Raw genomic sequence first — 20,689 nt, 5'->3', positions numbered from 1 at the left:
TCACCTCTATGAAACCTACTGACTACCTTGTTTAAAATTGCAACCTCCCATCCCCCTTTCCTGTTTTCCTCCACCGCAGTCATTCCTTTCTAATGATTTTTACGATATTTTTTACGCCCATCTCCTCCCACTTAACTGTAGGCTTTGTGAATTTCTATTAATTAAATACCTAAATCATTTAATTAATTGAATATTGTTGTCTATTATGTGCCAAACACTGCTAATTGATGGAGGTACCAGATGATGGAGACAACTTAGAGGTCTTATGAGGGAAGAAATGATAACAATTACTAGTAACAGCTCATTTATTGAGAGCTCCCTCTGTGTTAAGTGCTTGCCATACATCTTAACAGTAATGACGGCTAACATTTATCAAAACAGACTCTGTTCTACATGCATTATTCCATTTAATCCTCACCAAGCCCTGTAAGGTGAAAGTTACCAGTAAAGAGCAAGAAACAGGACTCCCAAGTCTTGGAACTGGTAGAATTAGGATTTGAACTAATGTAGTGAAAGAAGGATATTCTTCCTCACATATTCGCAGAAGTGAGAAATAATGCTGAAGCTGTAGCTTCAATACTGTGGGCCACCTGATGCGAAGGGCTAACTCATTAGAAAAGACCCTGACTCTGGGAAAGACTGAAGGCAGAAGGAGAAGGGGACGACAGAGGATGAGGTGGTTCGATGTCCAAACTCGACGGACATGAGTTTGAGCAAGTTCTGGGAGTTGGTGATGGACAGGGAAGCCTGACAAGCGGCAGTCCATGGGGTCGCAGAGTCAGACACGACTGGGCGACTGAACTGAACTGACCATCAGGAAGACGAGGTGGAAGACTGGATATGGCGGTAGAAGGAAAAGGGGGAAATGACTCCCAAGTTTTCATTGGGATGGACTAAGAGCAGTAAGGCCAAAGAGAAAGATGAAAGTCCAATTTGGGACGCGATCAGTTTGAGGAGCCAGTGGATCACTCATGGATGCAGGAACCAAGATGAGGTTCTGGCCCCTTCCCTCGGCCCTGAAAAGGTGCTAGGAGAAGGCAGGCAAGGGAAGAGATGGAGATAGGTTCTCCTCCCTCTCGGGTTTTCCAGCAGCATTTGCAGGAAGGGCGTGGGAGACCGCGAGACAAAGAGCGCGCGGCACTGCCTTTGTCCAGGGCGGTCCCTTTAAGAAGCGCGCTCTCAGCTTCTAGCCCGCCTTGTATGCAAATTTGGCGGCGGGGCGGGAGCGCGCAGCTGATACCCGGGGACTGGGCTGCGGCGGTTAGTCCTCTCCCGGCCGCCGTCGCCTCCGACATATTGCCCGCAGGAGCTGCGGCGGCGAAGCGGAGAGCGCCGGGGGGAGGAGATGGGTGAGCGGCACGGGTCCGGCTGGGCCCGGGAACCGGCGGGCCCCGGGGTCAGGATGGCCGGGCTGCTAATTGCTCCCCCACGCGGACAGGATCCCGGCGAGGGGAGGGGGAGGGGATGTTGGGCCCAGGGGGACCCCGCCCCCTCCTGTCGTTTTGCGGGTGGGGCTTCTGTTGTGGGGGCGGGACATTGGAGGGGTGGGCGGGGCTTCTAAAATGCGGAGGTTCCTGGGGGCTTTGATGAGGACCCACTGTCCCGGGCTAGAGTGGGGCGGGGCTGCCGGTGGGCGTGGCCTTCATGCTAAGGGTGGAGCTCCTAGCCTGTAGGCCCTGGTACAGGGGCAAATTTTCTGGGCAGTAGGGGCTTTATGGAGGTGGGGCGGAAAGGAGACCTTCCAGATGAAGGGAGCCCCCTCTGGAGCCGGGCTTCTGGGCAGAGAGAGCTTCTATTGGCTTGTGGGCGGGTTTTCTGAGCTGACAATTGTGTGTAGGCGGGGCTTCTGGGCTGAGAGGCTATATGTGGGTGCAGAGCTTCTAAAGAGAGGAGAGTGGGTGTGGGTAGAGCGTTTGGACTGAGGGTGCCTGTGTGGGGTTTTCTAAGCCAGGTACAGTAGCACATAAACAGAACTTTGGCGCTGCTGGGGCTAGTTGCGGGCAAAGTTCCTGGACAAGAACTTTTTTGGAAACGTTGGGGTAAAGCTTCCAGGCAGAAAAGCTAGGGCAAGGGGTGTGTGTGTCTGTGGAGGCTGCTGTGCGGTCATGAGGAGATATGAACAAGGCTTTAACTTGGGCTTCCCAGGTGGTTCAGCGGTAAAGAATCTGCCTGCCAGTGCAGGAGTCACAGGGTTGATCCCTGGGTTGGGAAGATCCCTGGAGAATGAAATGGCAACCCATTCCAGTAGTCTTACCTGGGAAATCCTGTGGGCAGAGAAGCCTGGCAGGCTACAGTCCATGGGGTCTCACTGAACACACACATTAACTTTCAGAAACGACTTAAGTGACTGAGCACACACATAACTTTAGGACTGCGGTGGTGCCTAGGAGCTTTGTGCAGGAGCTTTTTGCAGGACCTGGGAGCTTGGGTTAAATTGCTCAGCCGAGAGAAAGAGGTTGTAGGTCTGTGTTAGGTTCACAACCATGCCATTCTCCCTTGACACTTGCTCAGGCCCTGAATCCTGACTGTGAGAGTTCAGGATGCCCATTAAGCCAGATCTTGGGTCCTGGAGGAATCGTAAGCCTACAGGGACTTGTAGTAGTATCCCAAAGGAGCTGCGTATACCAGCTCGAAGAGCACAGAACCCAGACCCTCATACCACCTGTGACTCCGTGTAAACTGAATTTACTAATCTGGGTAATCTACCTTGCAGGACTCATTCCCTCATCAACATGTTGTTATTGAGCACTTACTCTTAGGCTGGGCCCTGTGGTAGAGGGAGGGGATACAGCAGTGAAAGAGACAGACCTCACTGACCTTCCATTCCAGTAGAAAAGATAGGCAGAAAATATGTTAACAAATGAATAAGATGAAGAATGAACTGTGAAAAGAAAAATGGAAATAAGAGAGTTAAGGAGGCAGATACCTACAGAATGGCAGGGAATGCTGTACTCTAGAGAGTACAGCAAGCGCAGAAGGTAGCAGTAAGCTTGGTTTGCTCAAGGAGAGAAAGACCAGGCTGGCTGAAGCATGGGGTCGAGGCAGAGAATGGCAGGAGATGTGTTTGAAGCGCTAGGCGGGGGAACCGATTATGGGTCTCTGGGATTGAGGGACGAAATGAGACACCAGGTTGTTATCCTTGATATATGCCTTCTGGCTTGAGGATCTACCTTATGTTGAGCCCCGCAGGAGGACGAAGAGGTCCCAACAGGACATCCTACTGTCGAAATCCACTCTGTGAGCCAGGATCCTCTGGGGGCTCGGGTGGGGGCCACACTTCCAGCGCATCGGTCACCAGTGTCCGTTCCCGCACCAGGTAAACTACTTGCTGTCTCTTGTACTTCCCTGTGGGCTCAGAAGAGCAGTTTGGGCAGAGCTCTCCCTGACTGAGCCCTAGGATGTGATACCCCAGATGCCAGATGGGGGCTTAAAGGGCAGGGAGCAGCAGAAAAGTCCCTGGGTGAGGGCGGTCCCTGGGACAGATACCTTGGGACATAGTATAATAAACCCAAAGGCCTGGATTCCACTCACAGTTCTGCTCCTAATTCACTGGTGGCTTGGACAAGTTGTCTTCCCTCTCTGGGCCCCCTTCTCCTCACCTTTCCTTTCCTTCCTGGGGAATGTTGGAAAGCCTGAAAAAGATGAGGGAGGGATAGGGAAAGGCTCTGTCAGCTTCTTTGAGAGGCAGAAGAAGTAGGAGGACTCCATCCATCCTTGCTGCCAGCTGCTTTTCTGAGCCTGCCCCACGGTCCTGTGCCTCAGAAGCCCCTCTTGGTAGGGTTCTCCAGTCAGCTTCTGATGTTGTGCCCTCTCACCCCCAGGAGCAGTTCGGGGACGGGCCTCTCCAGCCCTCCGCTGGCCACCCAGACTGTCGTGCCTCTGCAGCACTGCAAGATCCCTGAGCTGCCAGTCCAGGCCAGCATTCTGTTTGAATTGCAGCTCTTCTTCTGCCAGCTCATAGCCCTCTTCGTCCACTACATCAACATCTACAAGACAGTGTGGTGGTATCCGCCCTCCCACCCGCCCTCCCACACCTCCCTGGTAGGTGCCCAGCTAGGCCCCGCTGTGTGTGCGTGTATGTGAGTGAGTGACACGTTTGGTTTCAGTTTAGCTTATCTCGCCCAGCACCCTGTGTGTTTGGCCTCACACTGGGCATGGGAGGTGTAAAAGGAACCGATGACATCTGAACACTCACCCCGATGTGCTCAGCACCACTCTACACACCGTAAGGGCAGCAGAGATGAATCTGACTCAGATTTTGTGTCAAGGAGCACAGAGTCTTAAGTCCTGTGGGGGAGCAGGCATACATGGTTATTTCAAGGAGAGGAATGAGCTCTGTGCAGGAGCGGGGCAGGGGCTGGGTGAGCAGAGCAGGAGGGCTCACACGCCACTCTCTTGTCTCCAGGGACTGTCCCACTTCCCTCCTCTGGGTCCTGTTCCACTCCTCTAGGTATTTTCCTGGTCTGACTCAGCTGGAGGCCTGTGAAGGTCAGAGAGTGGGGACAGTCCCAATGGAACGGACTGGGCAGGGGGAGGTGGGCACATGAAAAGCCCACATATGGGCAGGGGGCCCACGTGAACCCCAGCCTCTGCCCCCGACAGAATTTCCACCTGATCGACTTCAACTTGCTAATGGTGACCACCATCGTTCTGGGCCGCCGCTTCATTGGGTCCATCGTGAAGGAGGTGATTGGGTCCCAGAGGCTGGCCTGGGGACGTTGGGACTCCCCTTTAACCCCTGGGGGCACCACGGAGGCATTCCCAGCCCTTATTCCCTGAGGCCTTTCCTTGGGGGCTCCCTTTGAACTCGGCTGAAGAGTGTTCATCCTGTTGGCTCTTGGAGTTTTCTGGGCGTCCAGGGAAAGGATTTGCCATGACAGGTTCTGCCCACCCTGCAGGGGAGGGGATCATGGGCCATGCTGGGTGGGATTTGGGCACAGCCCCCATGACCTCCATCCAAGGCCCCATCCCGTCCTATCTCCCCTGACCCAGGCTTCTCAGAGGGGGAAGGTCACCCTCTTTCGCTCCATCCTGCTGTTCCTCACCCGTTTCACCGTTCTCACGGCAACAGGCTGGAGTCTGTGCCGCTCCCTCATTCACCTCTTCAGGACCTACTCCTTCCTGAACCTCCTGTTCCTCTGCTATCCGTGAGTACCCGTCACTTCACCCCTCACTGCCCAGCACCTGCTCCTGACCTCTGCCCCAAGAGTTGCTGGGCCCCGGGCCCCCCGTGCCCAGCCGACACTCAGGCAGCGACAGAACCTTCTCACACTGTCCGATAGCACCACCCTGAGACTAGGATGATTACCCTTCTTTTGCAGGAGCAGAAACTGAGCCGGCAGGCCTAATTTCCCCAAGGTGCCATTGATGGCGAGGTCAGAAGGGGGCTCAGATCTGGGTGTGTCGCCCACAGCTCCAGAGCAGGGATGCACAGGCTTCGTCTTGCTCTCTCTTCTTTCCTCTTTCTCTGCTTCTTTCTGTTTCTTTGTGCGTCTTGGTGTTTGTGTAACCTCTCGGTGCCTCCCCCAGGTCTGTGTGCATGCACACATCTGTGTGTGTGTGCGTGTTTCTGTGTGGATGTCTGTGAATGAAGCGTGTGTGTGCGTGCATGTGTGTCTTCACATGCATATCTGTATGTCTGTCTGTGTGTCTACTTTGCTCACCCTCTTCCTCCATCTTGCAAGAACCCAGATAGTTGAGGATGGGAAGACAGTTTCTGGGAGAAGCCCAGGCCTGCCCCTTCCTGGCCTGGAATTGGGGAGAGCTTTGGCAAGATCTCCACCCTGGCTGTTCCTGGGGCAGGCTCCTGGCTGCCGGAGCATTCACAGTCATTTCCCAACCCCTGGGCTTTCTGGATCATGAACTTCTTCAGGCCAGTCCATCTCTGTTCCCTGGGAAACTCCTCTGTCTCTCCCCTGCATGACCAAAAGCGCACTGTCATGATCAGAGCCCAGTCACACTTGCTTCAGTTATAACTGGGTTTTAATTGTCAGAGATATGTGTGTCATATAAAAATATTAAACTTTACAGAGGCTTTTAACATAGAAAATGAAAATCCGACATAATCTCAGTCCTCTAGAAAACTGTATTTTGCAGTGTGTCCTTCCACATTTTTCCTGTGCAAGTATACAAACATACGTTTTTTAAAAACAGAAATGGGATTAATCCCTATGTATGATATTGTATAATTTATTACATTTTCACATGGTCATAAGAGGTGGATATTTTTCCATGGCACTATATATGGGTCTGTCTCATTTTTTTATTGGCCTCATAGTATTCCATAGGACTTCCCTGGTGGCTCAGACGGTAAAGCGTCTGCCTACAATGCAGGAGACCCAGGTTCGATCCCTGGGTCGGGAAGAGCCTCTGGAGAAGGAAATGGCAACCCACTCCAGTACTCTTGCCTGGAAAATCCCATGGATAGAGGAGAGTGGTAGGCTGCAGTCCATGGGGTCGCAAAGAGTCGGCTACGACTGAGCGACTTCACTTCTTTACTTCACAGTATTACATTGAATAGACTTTCCACCGTGTGTTTTGTTTTGTATTCTGTTGGTGGATTTTTGAGTTGTGTCTAGCTTTTCTCTGTTGAAAACAGTGAGGCAGGGAACATTCTTCTCCATACATCTTTGCACATTTATCCAATATTTCTGTATAGCAGATTCCCAAAAGTAGAATTACTGCACCAAAAGGCATGCTTTACATTATAGATAGATACTAACAAATGGTCCTCCAGGGTTGTACTGAAAGAAATGTTAAAAATTGCCTTAATTCAGCCCTTTCTGGACACTACTCAAATGTTACCCAGTGTTCATGTTTTGCTTTATTTTATATTATTTAACTTTTTGAGTTTGTATTAATATGAGACAAGTATATATGATGTATGATCAAATCCAGTAGTGCTAAAAAGCTGATGATGATGGGAATTCCCTGGTGGTCCATTGGTTAGGACTTCAATTTCACTGCCAAGGGCACAGGTTCCATCCCTATTTGAGGAACTAAGACCCTGCAAGCCATGCAGTGCAGCTAAAAACAACTTATGATGGAAAACAGCCTTTAACTCTACCCTCCAGATTTTTAGTCCCACTTCTCATAGGCAACCTCTTTCACGGTTTCTGGTTTTAAGTGTTTTCTGAGTCACCTCCATAATTCTAATGTCCTTGTGCTTTTGTTTATTTCTTTAAATATTTATTGATTGATTTTATAGTGGGGTAATAGGTTTACATCATTAAAATTGCAAAATTATAAAAGGATGTAGAATGATAAATTCTTCCTTTGACTTCTCTTTCCCAGCTACTCCCCAGTTTCCCTTCTGAGGGGTAACCGCCAGTGTTTCTGGTTTCTTATATATCCTGGAAATAAATGTTCTTTATATACAAGCATACCACACACACACACACAACACACACACTTGTACACCCCTACATCCACATGTCCATCAATTTCCTGCAATGACAGTTGAAGGTTTAGTTCACCTTCTATCCATGCTGTTCCTAGTATTTGACAATGATTATTATTTTCAGTTTCCTATTGGTCCTCTTTTTCAATAATATGAGTGTCAGTATTTTTTATTCCATCAGCAGTAGTCAGTGTCTTAATCCCGTGATGTAAGATTATTGTGTTCAGAGCCCTACCCATCAATTCTTTTCCTCCCCTCTTCCTCATATCACTTCCTGGCAGCTGTACTCTGTTGTCACATTTGACATTCACATTCTCCTACATAGCCATGTTTAAGTCTTCCATTCTTTGGGCTAATTCTAAAGATTAAAAACCAATAAGTGGCCTTGATATTTTTATGAGTATGAAGCTGTTATTCACTGCAGGACTGAGTAGTGTGCATAGAAACATATTCTTTCTCTGTAGTTCCTGAATTCTAATCTTGGGCCTCATAAAAAAGGAATGTTCCTAGTGTCAAGGGCAAATGGTTTCTCTTTCCTTACATGTCATCAATTGCTTAAAATCATGCCGCATTTTAGTTTGCTTCATATTTAGATTGTAACTTTCTCATATAGCTGTTATTTTTCTTGGAGTTTCTAATTGCCTTTATTTTTTCTCCTTGACAAAAGAATGATGGGCCTTCAACATATCCTCAAGTTTATCCAGCCTGTCAGTCATGCTGCCTGTTGCCTAGAGTCCATATTTCCCCCCAGAGACATCCCTCCTGGAGCCCTCCATCCTCCTGCTCCAGTCTGGAGTGGCTGCTCTTTAGGCCTGCTGTACAGCTCTCAGCCTGGGACTTTCCTTCGCTGCCCTTCTGGGTTGGATCTACTGTCTCCTGGATCCCATGTCTTCCTCTTTCTTGGTTTTCTCCCTTATTTTGCTGGAGTGCATTATCACCAGGTAATTTCCTTAACAAGGGGTATGTGGGAGGTATATACATTCTTTTCCTAGCATGTCTAAAAATATCTTTATTCTGCCCTCATACTTGATTGATGGTTTGGCCTAATATAGATTCTCAAGTTCAAATTCATATTCTCTCAGAATTTTGAAGATGTTGCTCCATTGTCTCTAGCAGTCAGTGTTTCTAATGAGATATCTGATGCTAGTTTGATTCCAGTTACTTTGTAGAAGACTTGTTTTTTCCTTTCTAAAAGCTTTTAAGAATATTCTGTTTATCTTTTTATTATTTGAAGTTTCACAAGAATGTGTCTGATGTGGCGCTTTTGTCGTTCCATCTTATCAGTACTTTAGGACTTTTTTAACCCTGAGGTTTGGGTGTCTTTTCAAGTCAGGGAAATTGTCTTCTACTGTGTCTTTGATAATATCTCCCCTTCCATTTTTTTCTGTTCTAAGACTTCTCTTCATCGAATGGTAGACCTCATAGATTGGTCATCTGTTTCTCTTACACTGTCCGTCATACTTTTCATCTCTCTCCCTTTCTTCCTCTCCTTTCCTCCCTCCCCTCTTGATTTCTCTCTCTTTCTCTAGCTGTCTTTCTCTCTCTCTTTTTACTTTGCCTTTAGGGGGATTTTCTCAACTTTATCTTCCAGCTTTTTTATTGGGATTTTTTTCAGCAATCTTATTTTTCATCTCTGAGGCCTCTTTGTTTTCTGATTGATCTTTTCTCATAGCATTCTGTTCTTGGTTTTAAAATCTCTTGTGTCCCTTCAATTTTGTCCTTCCACTGAATCAGCTTTCCTGTTTTGTGCTGCTGGTTTGCTAAGTATAGTTACTTTCTTTGGTTGTCTGGTTACAGTTAAGAGTGGAGGCTGATCTTGCCTTCTGAGATGACCCACACTCTGTCTGTGGAATGTTCTTCTCTAAATAAATCCGCTTCTTACCGGAAGAAAAGTTCTTTAAAGTTGAGGACTGAGTAGCTTGGAATGCATTTTTTTTCTCTCTCTGCCATTGTACACCTGAATGGGAGGTTTGACTGGGAGTTCTGAGTGTGTGGGCAGGGCACACTGGCTGGTATACTTTGCTTTAGGACCAGTGAGTAAGGTGCTAGTTGTTAGGCTATGGGCCCCCATAGTCTAGAAAGGGGAGAGAGGTATTACTCTGGAATGCCCTCATTGAAGACCTCAATTCCCAGTTTGTTCAGTTTCTTTAGGGAAGAATTTTTCAGGACCGGTTGTGTAAGTTGTGTAGGAGAATAAAGGGAATGACTCATGAATACAGATTGTTTTTTAATCCCGTTTGTTCAGCCCTGCTTCTCACTTCTACCCTCGATCAGAGGTGCCCACTTCAAGCCAGTCTCTGCTGGGTCACTCTAGACAGATCAGCTCCTGCCCGCAGCGTAGCCCTCTCATGACAAATCTAGCCCTACACTGTCTAGTTTAGTAATTTCTAGCTGCCTATTGTTATTAAACATTTAAAATAAGCTAGTTTTAATTGAAATGTACTATTAGTGTAAAATATACTCCAGATTCTGAAGACTTAGCACAAAAAAACAAAAAGGAAGTAAAATACCTCATATATATCACAAATAATCATTTTATATGTTGAAATGACAATATTTTATATATATTAGGTTAAATAAAAGAGTATAAAGTTAATTCTTATTTCAACGTGGCTACTAGAAAATGTAAAAGTATATATGTGACTCATATTTCTGTTGGACATGCTGCTGCAGACGATGACTGCGTCATTTGTCAACATGCTTCCATCTGCCATCTAAGTTTGTCAGAATCAGTTATGTACTGATAACCCCCACTCCCGTCCTTTTTGCTGATATGGATTTATTTTCTACTTTTCTTTATTTACTTTCTACATGGATACTGTCACATCTTGGATGGAGAGGATGAAAGAGAATGCATGTGAAGATGTTTCTAACTTTTGACCTGTCAAAGCAGCCATTAGCTGTTATCAAACAATGTAATTGTATCTGCACTTCTTAGCGGCAAAGCCAGGACAGTTCTTAAGTACTTGTCCTTAAGTTGGAGTCTGAGCCCTTGTGTGTTCGTCTAGGTGCCCACCCCCTCATTCCCACCGAGTATCCTGAGGAGTGCTTTGGGAATCCCATTTCAGGGTTCTTTTCTGTCTCACAGAATCACTGGCCTCTTTCTTTTCTAAACAAAATTGTACTGCTCTTCTACTCTGGGCCAGACACCATGCTGGGCATTGTTACGAAGATTAACAATTAAAGAGTATTTATGAAAACATTAGCATAATAGAGAATCAGTACAAGCTATGTCAATTAAAGCAAGTTAAGGAAACCGAGGCTCATAGAGGTTATATGCTGCTGCTGCTAAGTCACTTCAGTCGTGTCCAACTCTGTGCGACCCCATAGGCGGCAGCCCATGAGGCTCCCCCGTCCCTGGGGTTCTCTAGGCAAGAACACTGGAGTGGGTTGCCATTTCCTTCTCCAGTGCATGAAAGTGAAAAGTGAAAGTGAAGTCGCTCAGTCGTGTCTGACTCTTAGCGACCCCATGGACTGCGGCCCATGAGGCTCCTCCATCCATGGGAGTTTCCAGGCAAGAGTACTGGAGTGGAGTGCCATTGCCTTCTCCGAGAGGTTATATAGTTTGTCCTAAATCATAGCACTAGTAAGTGGCAGAGCTGGGGTTTTAACACTGGCCTGTTTGATCCCAAAGATTATGCTCTTGACCAAAATTCTCTGTTAACTAATGCTGTGCTGTGCTGTGCTTAGTCGCTCAGTCATGTCCAACTGTTTGCGACCCCATGGGCTGCAGCCCGCCAGACTCCTCTGTCCATGGGGATTCTCCAGGAAAGGATACTGGAGTGGGTTGCCATGTCCTTCTCCAGGGGATCTTCCCAACCCAGGGATTGAACCCAGGTCTCTCACATTGCAAGTGGATTCTTTACCATTTGAGCCACCAGGCAAGCCCTACCTGTTATCTTACTTGAATCTTAATGCGGGGAAAGTAGTAGCATTCCCATTAGATAGATCAGAAAGCAAAAACCCAAAGAGGCTAATTATATGAGTGCCTAAGAACACTATATCCCCTCTTGGAAGTTCAGAATAAGGGAAGAGAACATTACTATAGATAAGAAAAAGTAGAATTTTCATTGGCTGTAGCTCCTGGTGGCAGCCCAGGGACCCTTCTGGAGCTGTCTGAGGACCTGGGGAAACTGAGAGGCCCTAAGGGCTTCCCAGGTGGCACTAGTGGTAAAGAGCCTGCCTGCTGATACAGGAGACATAATGAGACATGGGTTCTATCCCTGAGTCGGGAAGATCCCCTGGAGGAGGGCATGGCAACCAGCTCCAGTATTCTTGCCTGGAGAGTCCCATCGAAAGAGGAGCCTGGTAGCCTGTAGTTCACAGGGTTGCAAAGAGTCCAACACTACTGAAGCGATGTAGCGTAGCATAAGCTAAAACGAGGAATGCCTGTAAAGAGAACCTATAAGGACGTTCCATGTGCTGTGCCTGGCACTTACCTGCTTTAGTTATCTACTCTTCCTAGCTATGAGTCGTCTAATTTCCTCCTTAAATTATATTAGCCACACACTCCATCCCTTAACTGAAGCCTCAGAAGGAGTTTATACTGTTTAAGGGCCTATTTCAGTGCCTAGTACATAATAGACACACAACAAATACTGTTCCTGAACTGTCCCCGTCTGTAAACTTAAGAGCTGCCCTTATAGGCGTCCTTGGCCACATCTACCTCTCTTTTGTGGTACCATGTACATTTTTAATTAATGAATTGCTTTTAGTGTTTGTTGAGTGTCTGTCTTGATCTCGGATACCAGACAGTTCCGGATTTGAACCCCAGCTCTATAACTTCTTTGCTGACTGTGTGACTTTTCCAAAGCCACTCCTCCACCTCTCTGAGCCACAGCTTCCTCTGCTGAAAAGGGCACAAAATAAGAGTCCCTAACACAGAGTTAGGAGAAGCAGAAGAGAGTGCGTGTAAAGCACTTAGTGTAGCATCTGGAGCTCAGGATGTGCCCAGGGAATGAGTGCTGTCATGACTCCTGCTGGACAGCAGTAGACTCGGAGGGCTGAGACTCGGGTCTTGCCTCCTACCGGGAGGCCACTCCATACAGGGCTTGTTCCGTGTGCAGGGCTAACACGGGTGTTGAATGACTGATCACTGGCTGGGAGGCTGGATAGCTTTAAGGACTGGTAGAACTCCCCTCGGAGCAGCCAGGAGAGCTAAAGCCCAGGGAGGAAAGAAGATTCCCTGGGTGGTTAAGGGTTGGGATCCTGGCCCATGGCCAGGCCTGCCCTGACCACTGTCTTCCCCAGCAGGTTTGGGATGTACATTCCGTTCCTGCAGCTGAACTGTGACCTCCGCAAGACAAACCTCTTCAGCCACATGGCCTCCATGGGTCCCCGGGAGGCGGTTAGTGGCCTGGCGCGGAGCCGGGACTACCTGCTGACACTGCGGGAGACGTGGAAGCAGCACACGAAGCAGCTGTACGGCCCCGATGCCATGCCCACCCACGCCTGCTGCCTGTCGCCCAGCCTCATCCGCAGCGAGGTGGAGTTCCTCAAGATGGACTTCAACTGGCGCATGAAGGAGGTGCTGGTCAGCGCCATGCTGAGCGCCTATTACGTGGCCTTTGTGCCGGTCTGGTTCGTAAAGGTGCGTAGCTTAGCGCAGGGAGAGGAGGGGTCTGCCCGGGACCCCTCCTGCTGCCTCCAGGAGCCCTCCTGCTTCCTCCAGGAGCCCTCCTGCTTGCAGAAACGAGGCTGCTGCTCTTGATGAGATTCCTATCTGTTCTCTCGAGGGCCAGAGTAACTACTGCCTCCCTTTTATTTATATATTTTTTAAACCTTTTCTTTTGTATTAGGGAGAAGGAAATGGCAACCCACTCCAGTATTCTTGCCTAGAGAATCCTGTGGACAGAGGAGCCTGGTGGGCTGCTGTCCATGGGGTCGCAGAGTCGGACACGACTGAAGCGACTTAGCATGCATGCATGCATTGGAGAAGGAAATGGCAACCCACTCCAGTGTTCTTGCCTGGAGAATCCCAGGGACGGAGGAGCCTGGTAGGCTGCCGTCTATGGGGTCGCACAGAGTCAGACACGACTGAAGCGACTTAGCAGTAGCATAGCAGATTAACAATGACGCCACCATTTCAGGGGGACAGCAAAGGGACTCAGCCATACATGCACAGGTATCCCTTCTCTCCCAAACTCCCCTCCTGTCCAGGCTGCCATGTAACATTGAGCAGAGTTCCCTGTGCTGCACAGTAGGGCCTTGAGGGTTATCCATTTTAAATATATAGCAAGACATACATGTCAATCCCAAATGCCTCCATTTCAGAGTGGAAAAAACAAGGCTTGCCAAATGAACATGGCCCACACAAGGTCACCCAGCCAGTGAGGGGCACACAGCATGGTTGTTCATGATACTTGAAAACAGAAAGGAGTCACTTTGTATTCTAGTGTGGCTGTTTTGGCCCAGGCACGTCATAGCATCCCACTCTATCATTAAGTCCAAAAGCCAGATTCATCCAGATCTGGGTGACTCCAAAAGCCTATGCTCCCCCTCTGGCTTGTGCCGCCTTCTGGGAAGGCACATCCCTAGCCAGCTCGTCACATTTTTCCCAAGATGGGCTGCACTGATGGATTGGGGGTTGGGAAGACTTGACGTCTGTTGGGCAAAATGCTAGAGCTTTCTTTAGTAGTATCCTCCTCATGCCTCTCAGAGGTGGCTACTCTTGTCCTCATTTGCCAGATGAGGCAACTAGACTGCAGAGAAGTAAAGTGACTTGCCCAAGGTCACATAGTGACTAAGCAGCAGAGCCAAGATTTGAGCTCATTTCTGTTGAATCCCAGGACCTGCTCTCTGGCTCAGAGTGAGAGTAATTTTTCTTTGTAGAAAACTGAGGACTCTTGCCTTCTAAGTTGGCCCACACTCTGTGAAGTGTATTTCTCTCTAAATAAATCTATTTCTTACCCCCCCCCCCCCAAAAAAGTGAAAGCTGAGTAGTGGGCTCAGGGTTTAAGCCCATGATTAAGCTGCCTTTGTTAGATGTTTGATCTTTGGTGTCAGGGCACCCTGAGGTCTGTCTGGGGCTGTCCTGATCTCCGAGGAAAGAGGGAGTCAGGGAAGGGGATGGCGTGAGGCCGTTACGGGTGTCTGTGGTCTCACTCACCTCCCGCTGCCTCCAGAACACACATTACTATGACAAGCGCTGGTCCTGCGAGCTCTTCCTGCTGGTGTCCATCAGCACCTCGGTGATCCTCATGCAGCACCTGCTGCCTGCCAGCTACTGCGACCTGCTGCACAAGGCCGCTGCCCACCTGGGCTGCTGGCAGAAGGTGGACCCGGCGCTGTGCTCCAACGTGCTGCAGCACCCGTGAGTCTGCCCTTCTCTGCTTAACCCCAGCCCCACCCCGCCCTTGCCATCAGCTCATTCAGTCAGCCAGCAAATAGTTACTGAGCATGTCTTGTATGCTAAGCCTCATAGCCAGAGTAGAATGTGGCAGGGCCCAGGAAGGACATGCCCCCTGTCGCTGGGTACCTTGCAGTGTCTTGGAGATAGGAAGGGGGCAGGTAGTAAATTCCTAGACTCGTTGACTTTCTCATTCGCTGACTTACGTACTCACTGCTTGGCTGATGTGCTCGTTCATTCGTTACTTCCTCCTTCCGCTCACTCATCCATCCAGTCATTGGCTCGTCTACTCTTTCAGCAAGCGTTGCGTCTGCCTCATCCGTCCCAGGCTTGGTGCTGTGTATTGGACAAAGGAACTTGGACTTTGACCTCTAGGCAGAGGGGAGCTATGACGGTTTTTGAACAGTGGAGGGGCCCATTCCAAGGTGTGCCTTAAAGAAACCTTAGTTTGGTTAACAGGATATGGTGCTGTGTTCGTTGATGACATAACCTGGCCAGGGAAGTAGAGCCGCAGGAGGCAAGAGCTGAGATGAGACCCCTTGAGGAGTACACCGGCAGGTGCGCGTGATAAGCATGTACACAGGGTTAGGTTGAGTGGGGTAAATGAGGCCCAGCTGCAGGATGGCACTGGAGTCAGAGCAGAGGCCAATGTCACTGCGCTCAGGAGCCCTGAGGGGCTGGGCTGTTCTCCCCTCAGCCTGGCCCCTCCTTCCTGGTGCTTAGCATTTCTACAGCCCTTCTTCATAGTATTTTCACCCCAGTTATGCTAATTTTTCTGTCTGTATTCCCCCATTAGACTGGAAGCTCCTCGAGGCTGGGACCACCCCTGTATCACATCTGAGTCTTGGGCCCAGCACGAGGCCTGGCAGAGAAGAGGCCCCTAGACCGGTTTGTAGAGGGAGGCCACAGAGGCTCAGGCTCCTGATGTTGGCCCTCCGTGCCAGTCAAGGTCCCTCCTCTATCCAGGTGGTCCAGAAAGCAGATGGGTATTGCCAAATGGGCCAAAGTAGGGCTTGGCTTAGCTTAAGGTTCTGAGAGGAGGGTAAAAGAGAATGATAGTACATGGCTAAATACAAGGATAAACCTGTCCATGGCTCACCATGATCTGCAGGTAAGATCCAAGCTCCTTCACATGGCATCTCATGATGAACTGGCTCCTGCCAGCCTTTTCTGCCCCATTTCTCCCCCTAACCCGACTTATCTTCTGCTCCAGCCAGTCCCAGTCTCTTCAGATCCTCAAATTCTGTCTGTACTTCTGTACCCAGACTTTTGAATTTGATACGTGTTTTGCCTCGAATGGCCTTTCCAACTTTCCATTCCTGCTTAATTCTTATTCATCGTCTTGCACGTGGCTTCCTCCAGGAGCCCTTTTCCTGACCCCCTCCAGGACAGGTTCAGTGTCCCTGCTCTGCCTCCCCCACCCGCACAGAACTGTGAGCATTGCACCTAACACTTTCTGCTGTGTTTGCTTGGTTACTTGCCCATCATTCCAGGACTAAAGCTCTTGGAGGTCAGGGTCCTTGTCTGTCAAGCACTTGGCCATCTCCTCACTCCTGGCAAAATGCCTGGCTTGTGATTGGTCCACAGCAGATCTTTTGTGTTTTTTGTGTATAGTTGTTTTGTTGTGTTTTTTAAAGGTAAAATTTCCATACAGTTGAAATGTTTAAGTCTTAAAAAGTGCACAGTTCTTTGAGTTTTGATGAAAGGCATACACACCATGTTACCCATCCCTATCAAGATACAGAACATTTCTAGCCTATCAGAAAATTTCAGCCAATCAGGAAAGAATCAGAAAATTCCTCCTGGCCCTTCCCAAGGACCCCCTCTCTCTGGCAACCGTCTTTCATTTCATTTCACCATAGGCTAGTTTTCTCTGTTCTACAACTTCACATAAAGTAAATCAGTAGATGTTGTTGGGCCCAGCTTCTTTCATTCTGCAAATTCTCTGTGAGTTTCATCCATATTATTACATATGACATGGGTGTGTGTGTGCGCACTCAATTGTGTCTGACTCTTTTGCGGCCCCTTAGACTGTAGCCCTCCAGGCTCTTCTGTCCGTGGGATTTTCCAGATTAGAATACTGGAGCTGGTTGCCATTTCCCTCTCCAGGGAATCTTCCCAACCCAGGGATCAAACCTGAGAAATAACATGGTAGCTGTATTTTAAATGAAAGAATCAATAGCTCAATGAGATTGAGCTTCTTGGAGACAGTGATTCTCAGTTAACTGGCCCAGGACCCTTTGGAGTTTCTGGGAGATATCAAAGAACAATGGAAGAAAATTCACTGGTCTCACAACCTTCTTCACATGCCCTGTGGGGGCCTCTCTGTGCCAGGCCTCTTGTGTGGCATGCTCTGAGGACACAGACATGCTCTGAGGACACAGACATGAACTGGTCGCCATCCCTTCCCTTCAGTCCTCCCAGACTAGTGAGGGATACAGGGAAATAAATAAATGACAACACATTGGAGAAAGTGGACCAATAGCAGTAGCTTCAGAAACCATTTCAAAGATGCTGAACTCTGTGGGGAGTTTGACAAAGACTTTCTGAAGGATATTGGGTTTTGAAAGATGACATAGAGCCTGCCAGAGAAGGCAATGGCACCCCACTCCAGTACTCTTGCCTGGAAAATTCCATAGACGGAGGAGCCTGGTGGGCTGCAGTCCATGGGGTCTCTAAGAGTCGGACACGACTGAAGTGACTTAGCAGCAGCAGCATAGAGCCTGCCAGAAGGCTAAGGTGTCAGGAAGGGCATGGCAGCTAGAGGGAGCACACGGAAGGAGAGACAGGAGCAGTCAGGTATGCTGGAGGAACTAGAGGCAGTTGTGGGTGGCTTGAGCAGGCGCTGTGTGGTGTGGGTCATGGAAGGCCTTACAGGGCCTTGGAGGCCAGAACACACCCTCGGGGCTTGACTCCAAGGGCACCGGCAAGCCTTCAGAGGGTTTTGAGGAGAAACTAGTCAGGCTCATCTTGGTATTTTACAAAGACCACTTGGGCAGTTGTGCAGTAGAATGCCTGGAGGCTAGAAGTGAGGCTGACAGGAGGCTAGATGAAGAAAATGACCCCAGGGAAGAGGGAAAAGGGTTTTCTTGAAATCTGTCAGAGACATGAATGTCAGCCCTAAATCTTCTGATTCCAGTGCAATGAATTTCTTGCGATTCTTAACCCATTTTACAGAAGAGGCAGCTGCTGCTGCTAAGTCGCTTCAGTCGTGTCCCAGTCTGTGCGACCCCATAGATGGCAGCCCACCAGGCTCCCCCATCCCTGGGATTCTCCAGGCAAGAACACTGGAGTGGGTTGCCATTTCCTTCTCCAATGCATGAAAGTGAAAAGTGAAAGTGAAATCACTCAGTCGTGTCCGACCCTCAGCGACCCCGTGGACTGCAGCCTACCAGGCTCCTCCGTCCATGGGATTTTCCAGGCAAGAGTACTGGAGTGGGGTGCCATTGCCTTCTCCGAAGAGGCAGCTAAGACCCAGAAAAGGAAAGTCGTTGTATCTACATGACAGAAATGAGAGTAGAGCCCTGGTGGTTCCCCCATGCCCAATCTGTCCACATCTCCTCGTGTGGGTGAGCTGGACATAAGGAGCTCTGTTGGTCTGTGCCTCCAGGTGGACTGAAGAATGCATGTGGCCACAGGGAGTGCTGGTGAAGCACAGCAAGAACGTCTACAAAGCAGTGGGCCACTACAACGTGGCCATTCCCTCCGACGTCTCCCACTTCCGGTTCCACGTGAGTCTCCTCCACTGGGAAGGAGGGGTGGTGCCTGATCTAGAGGGCAGGAGGGTCAGCTGGGCAGGAAGGTGATGTCATAGCAAGAGAAGGCTATTTCCCATAGTTCCCAAATCTAAAATAAGAGAGTGCACCCGTGCAGTGCACAAGGACAGTCATACAGATGATCACTTGTCACTACAGCACACTTGGTACCCGATCTTTGAAAACTTTGGATGGAGAAGATAATACAATGAAAGGAGGGGTTCCTGGTGGTGAAAATCCTTACAGTCATCATTCTTACTGTGTGCCAGGCCCTGTGGTCAGCACTTCCCATGAACCCTCCCGTTCAGGCTTCATCAGAAAGAACCCTGTGTAAGAGAGAAGTACCTGGGGTATCCCAGTTTTCAGGTATTGAAATTGACTCAGAGAGTTTAACTTGTTCCAAGGATGCCTTACTGAGAAACCTGGGAATTAATGGTATTAACTCACAGACTCAGCACAATGAAAAGGGCTGCTCAAAATCATCTAGGCTGGTGAATTTCATTTACTTGTTTTACTGTCAGAATCCTTTCTTCCAACACAGTCAAACTAAAGTTCAGTATATAGGACCTCACAGTGCAGCTCTGCTTGAAAGGGTTGGAACTCCCTTTACGTCCCGCTCAACACTCCAGTAGCTCCTAAAAGACCCCCCTGGAACCTGGGACTCCAAGGAAAACAAGTTTGAAAAACCATAGGTCTGGCCTCATCTCTTCATTTCCCAGTAGAGAAACCTGAGGTCCAGACAGGAAGGGGACCTGCCCAAGGTCCTGCAGCTGCCGGGTGCAGAGCTGAGCCTGGCTTGCTGGTCTCTTGGGCTCCTGTTCCTTGCCACTCCTCCTCCCATCCTATCATTAGCTCTTGAGGTATAGGTACCTTGGCCCCTGCAGAATCATGATCCCTGGACGTTGACCATTCTTTCAAATTGATCAGAAAGTTTTTCTTAGTCCTCTATATTCTACCTTGCCCTGTGCACATCAGGTAAGAGTGATATGTGCCCATGTTCCCTGGAAGCTTCTGGCCTAGCTGAGGAATGCTGCACACGCAGTAGTAAAGGACTCAGGCTGTGGAGTCTATAATAACTTTACATGTCTCTGTCATAAAATGCTACATTGTTCAGGCCTGACAGTACCCAGAAGGTCACATACTGCTTTTCAACAAGAAAAAGTTTGATAGGACAAGCCAGACCTCTCAAGAAAAGCTTCTGAGAAAAGGTAGAAGTTGATCAGGATCTTAAACAACTATGTAGGAAGCAGTAGTCATCTTTTTTTTTTTTTAGCTGTACCCACGGAATGTGGGACCTTAGTTCTCTGACTACGGATCAAACCCATGCCCCCTGCATTGGAAGGTGGAGTTTTAACCAGTGGGCCACCGAGAAGTCCCAGGGAGGCAGCGGCCCACAAATAAAGGCAGATAGGTGACAAGGTCCATACCCAACTCCATGAAGTCCGACTCCCCACCCGAGTCTGCATGGGGCCCCAAGAGTTTGACCCCTTCATTGGCCACCCAGAACCCCCATCCAAAAGGCAGATTTCTGGAGCCTGCTTTCCAGTCCATGCCTACTCTCTTCCTGGGCAGTTCTTTTTCAGCAAACCCCTGCGGATCCTGAACATCCTTTTGCTGCTGGAGGGTGCGGTCATCGTCTACCAGCTATACTCCTTAATGTCCTCCGACAAGTGGCACCAGACCATCTCACTGGCGCTAATCCTCTTCAGCAACTACTACGCCTTCTTCAAGCTGCTGCGGGACCGCCTGGTATTGGGCAAGGCCTACTCGTACTCGGCCAACTCCCAGAGGGACCTAGACCACCGGTTCTCCTGAGCCCCAGGACGACCCAGGGACAGCATTCAGGCTTCAGCCAGGGGCTCCCTGGAAGTAGCTGTATGGGAGGGATGGGTGAGGGGCAAAAACAAAAACAAAAAAATCCACCAGAGCTTTGTATTTTTGTTACATACTGTTTCTTTCTTTGATAATTGATGTGATTATGAGGAAAAAAATTCCTATTTTTATACTCCCAATAAGCCTGTGTCTTGTATTTCTTTCCCCTCTTGCCTGTCAGGCAGCAAGCAGAGGTGTGGGATTCTGGGCCAGCAAGCCCCACGTGTGCAGCCTTCTCCAGTGGAGAAAGGATGAGGAAACACCAGAGATCAAGGTAGCAGTGGTAGCTGCTCTATGCCAGAGGCTGCCCTCCAT

At 49.0% G+C, this 20,689-nt stretch overlaps 1 protein-coding gene and 1 non-coding gene across 3 annotated transcripts; both read left to right on the top strand.

Annotated features, from left to right (window-relative positions):
- The first annotated feature begins 1,287 nt into the window (after positions 1–1,287).
- TMEM39B (transmembrane protein 39B) lies at positions 1,288–20,437 on the top strand. 2 transcript variants are annotated; one of them, XM_052664360.1, is made up of 9 exons: positions 1,288–1,349; positions 3,190–3,316; positions 3,822–4,041; positions 4,603–4,686; positions 4,993–5,147; positions 12,653–12,989; positions 14,524–14,711; positions 18,358–18,478; positions 20,075–20,437. In XM_052664360.1, the coding sequence occupies exons 1-9, from the start codon at positions 1,346–1,348 to the stop codon at positions 20,315–20,317; spliced, it is 1,479 nt and encodes a 492-aa protein (XP_052520320.1). In that variant the 5' UTR covers positions 1,288–1,345; the 3' UTR covers positions 20,318–20,437. The 2 variants fall into 2 exon arrangements, with proteins under 2 accessions (XP_052520320.1, XP_052520319.1); XM_052664359.1 differs by lacking the exon at positions 1,288–1,349 and having other exon boundaries at positions 3,147–3,316.
- On the top strand, positions 6,292–6,363 carry TRNAC-ACA (transfer RNA cysteine (anticodon ACA)). Its single transcript has one exon. It is a non-coding gene; the product is annotated as a tRNA-Cys (tRNA).
- Positions 20,438–20,689: the final 252 nt, after the last annotated feature.

The sequence above is a fragment of the Budorcas taxicolor genome, chromosome 2, assembly GCF_023091745.1.
Source record: "Budorcas taxicolor isolate Tak-1 chromosome 2, Takin1.1, whole genome shotgun sequence".
Lineage (NCBI taxonomy): Eukaryota > Metazoa > Chordata > Mammalia > Artiodactyla > Bovidae > Budorcas > Budorcas taxicolor.
The sequence above is the reverse complement of the archived record's forward strand: the minus strand, read 5'-3'. Positions and strand labels throughout refer to the sequence as shown.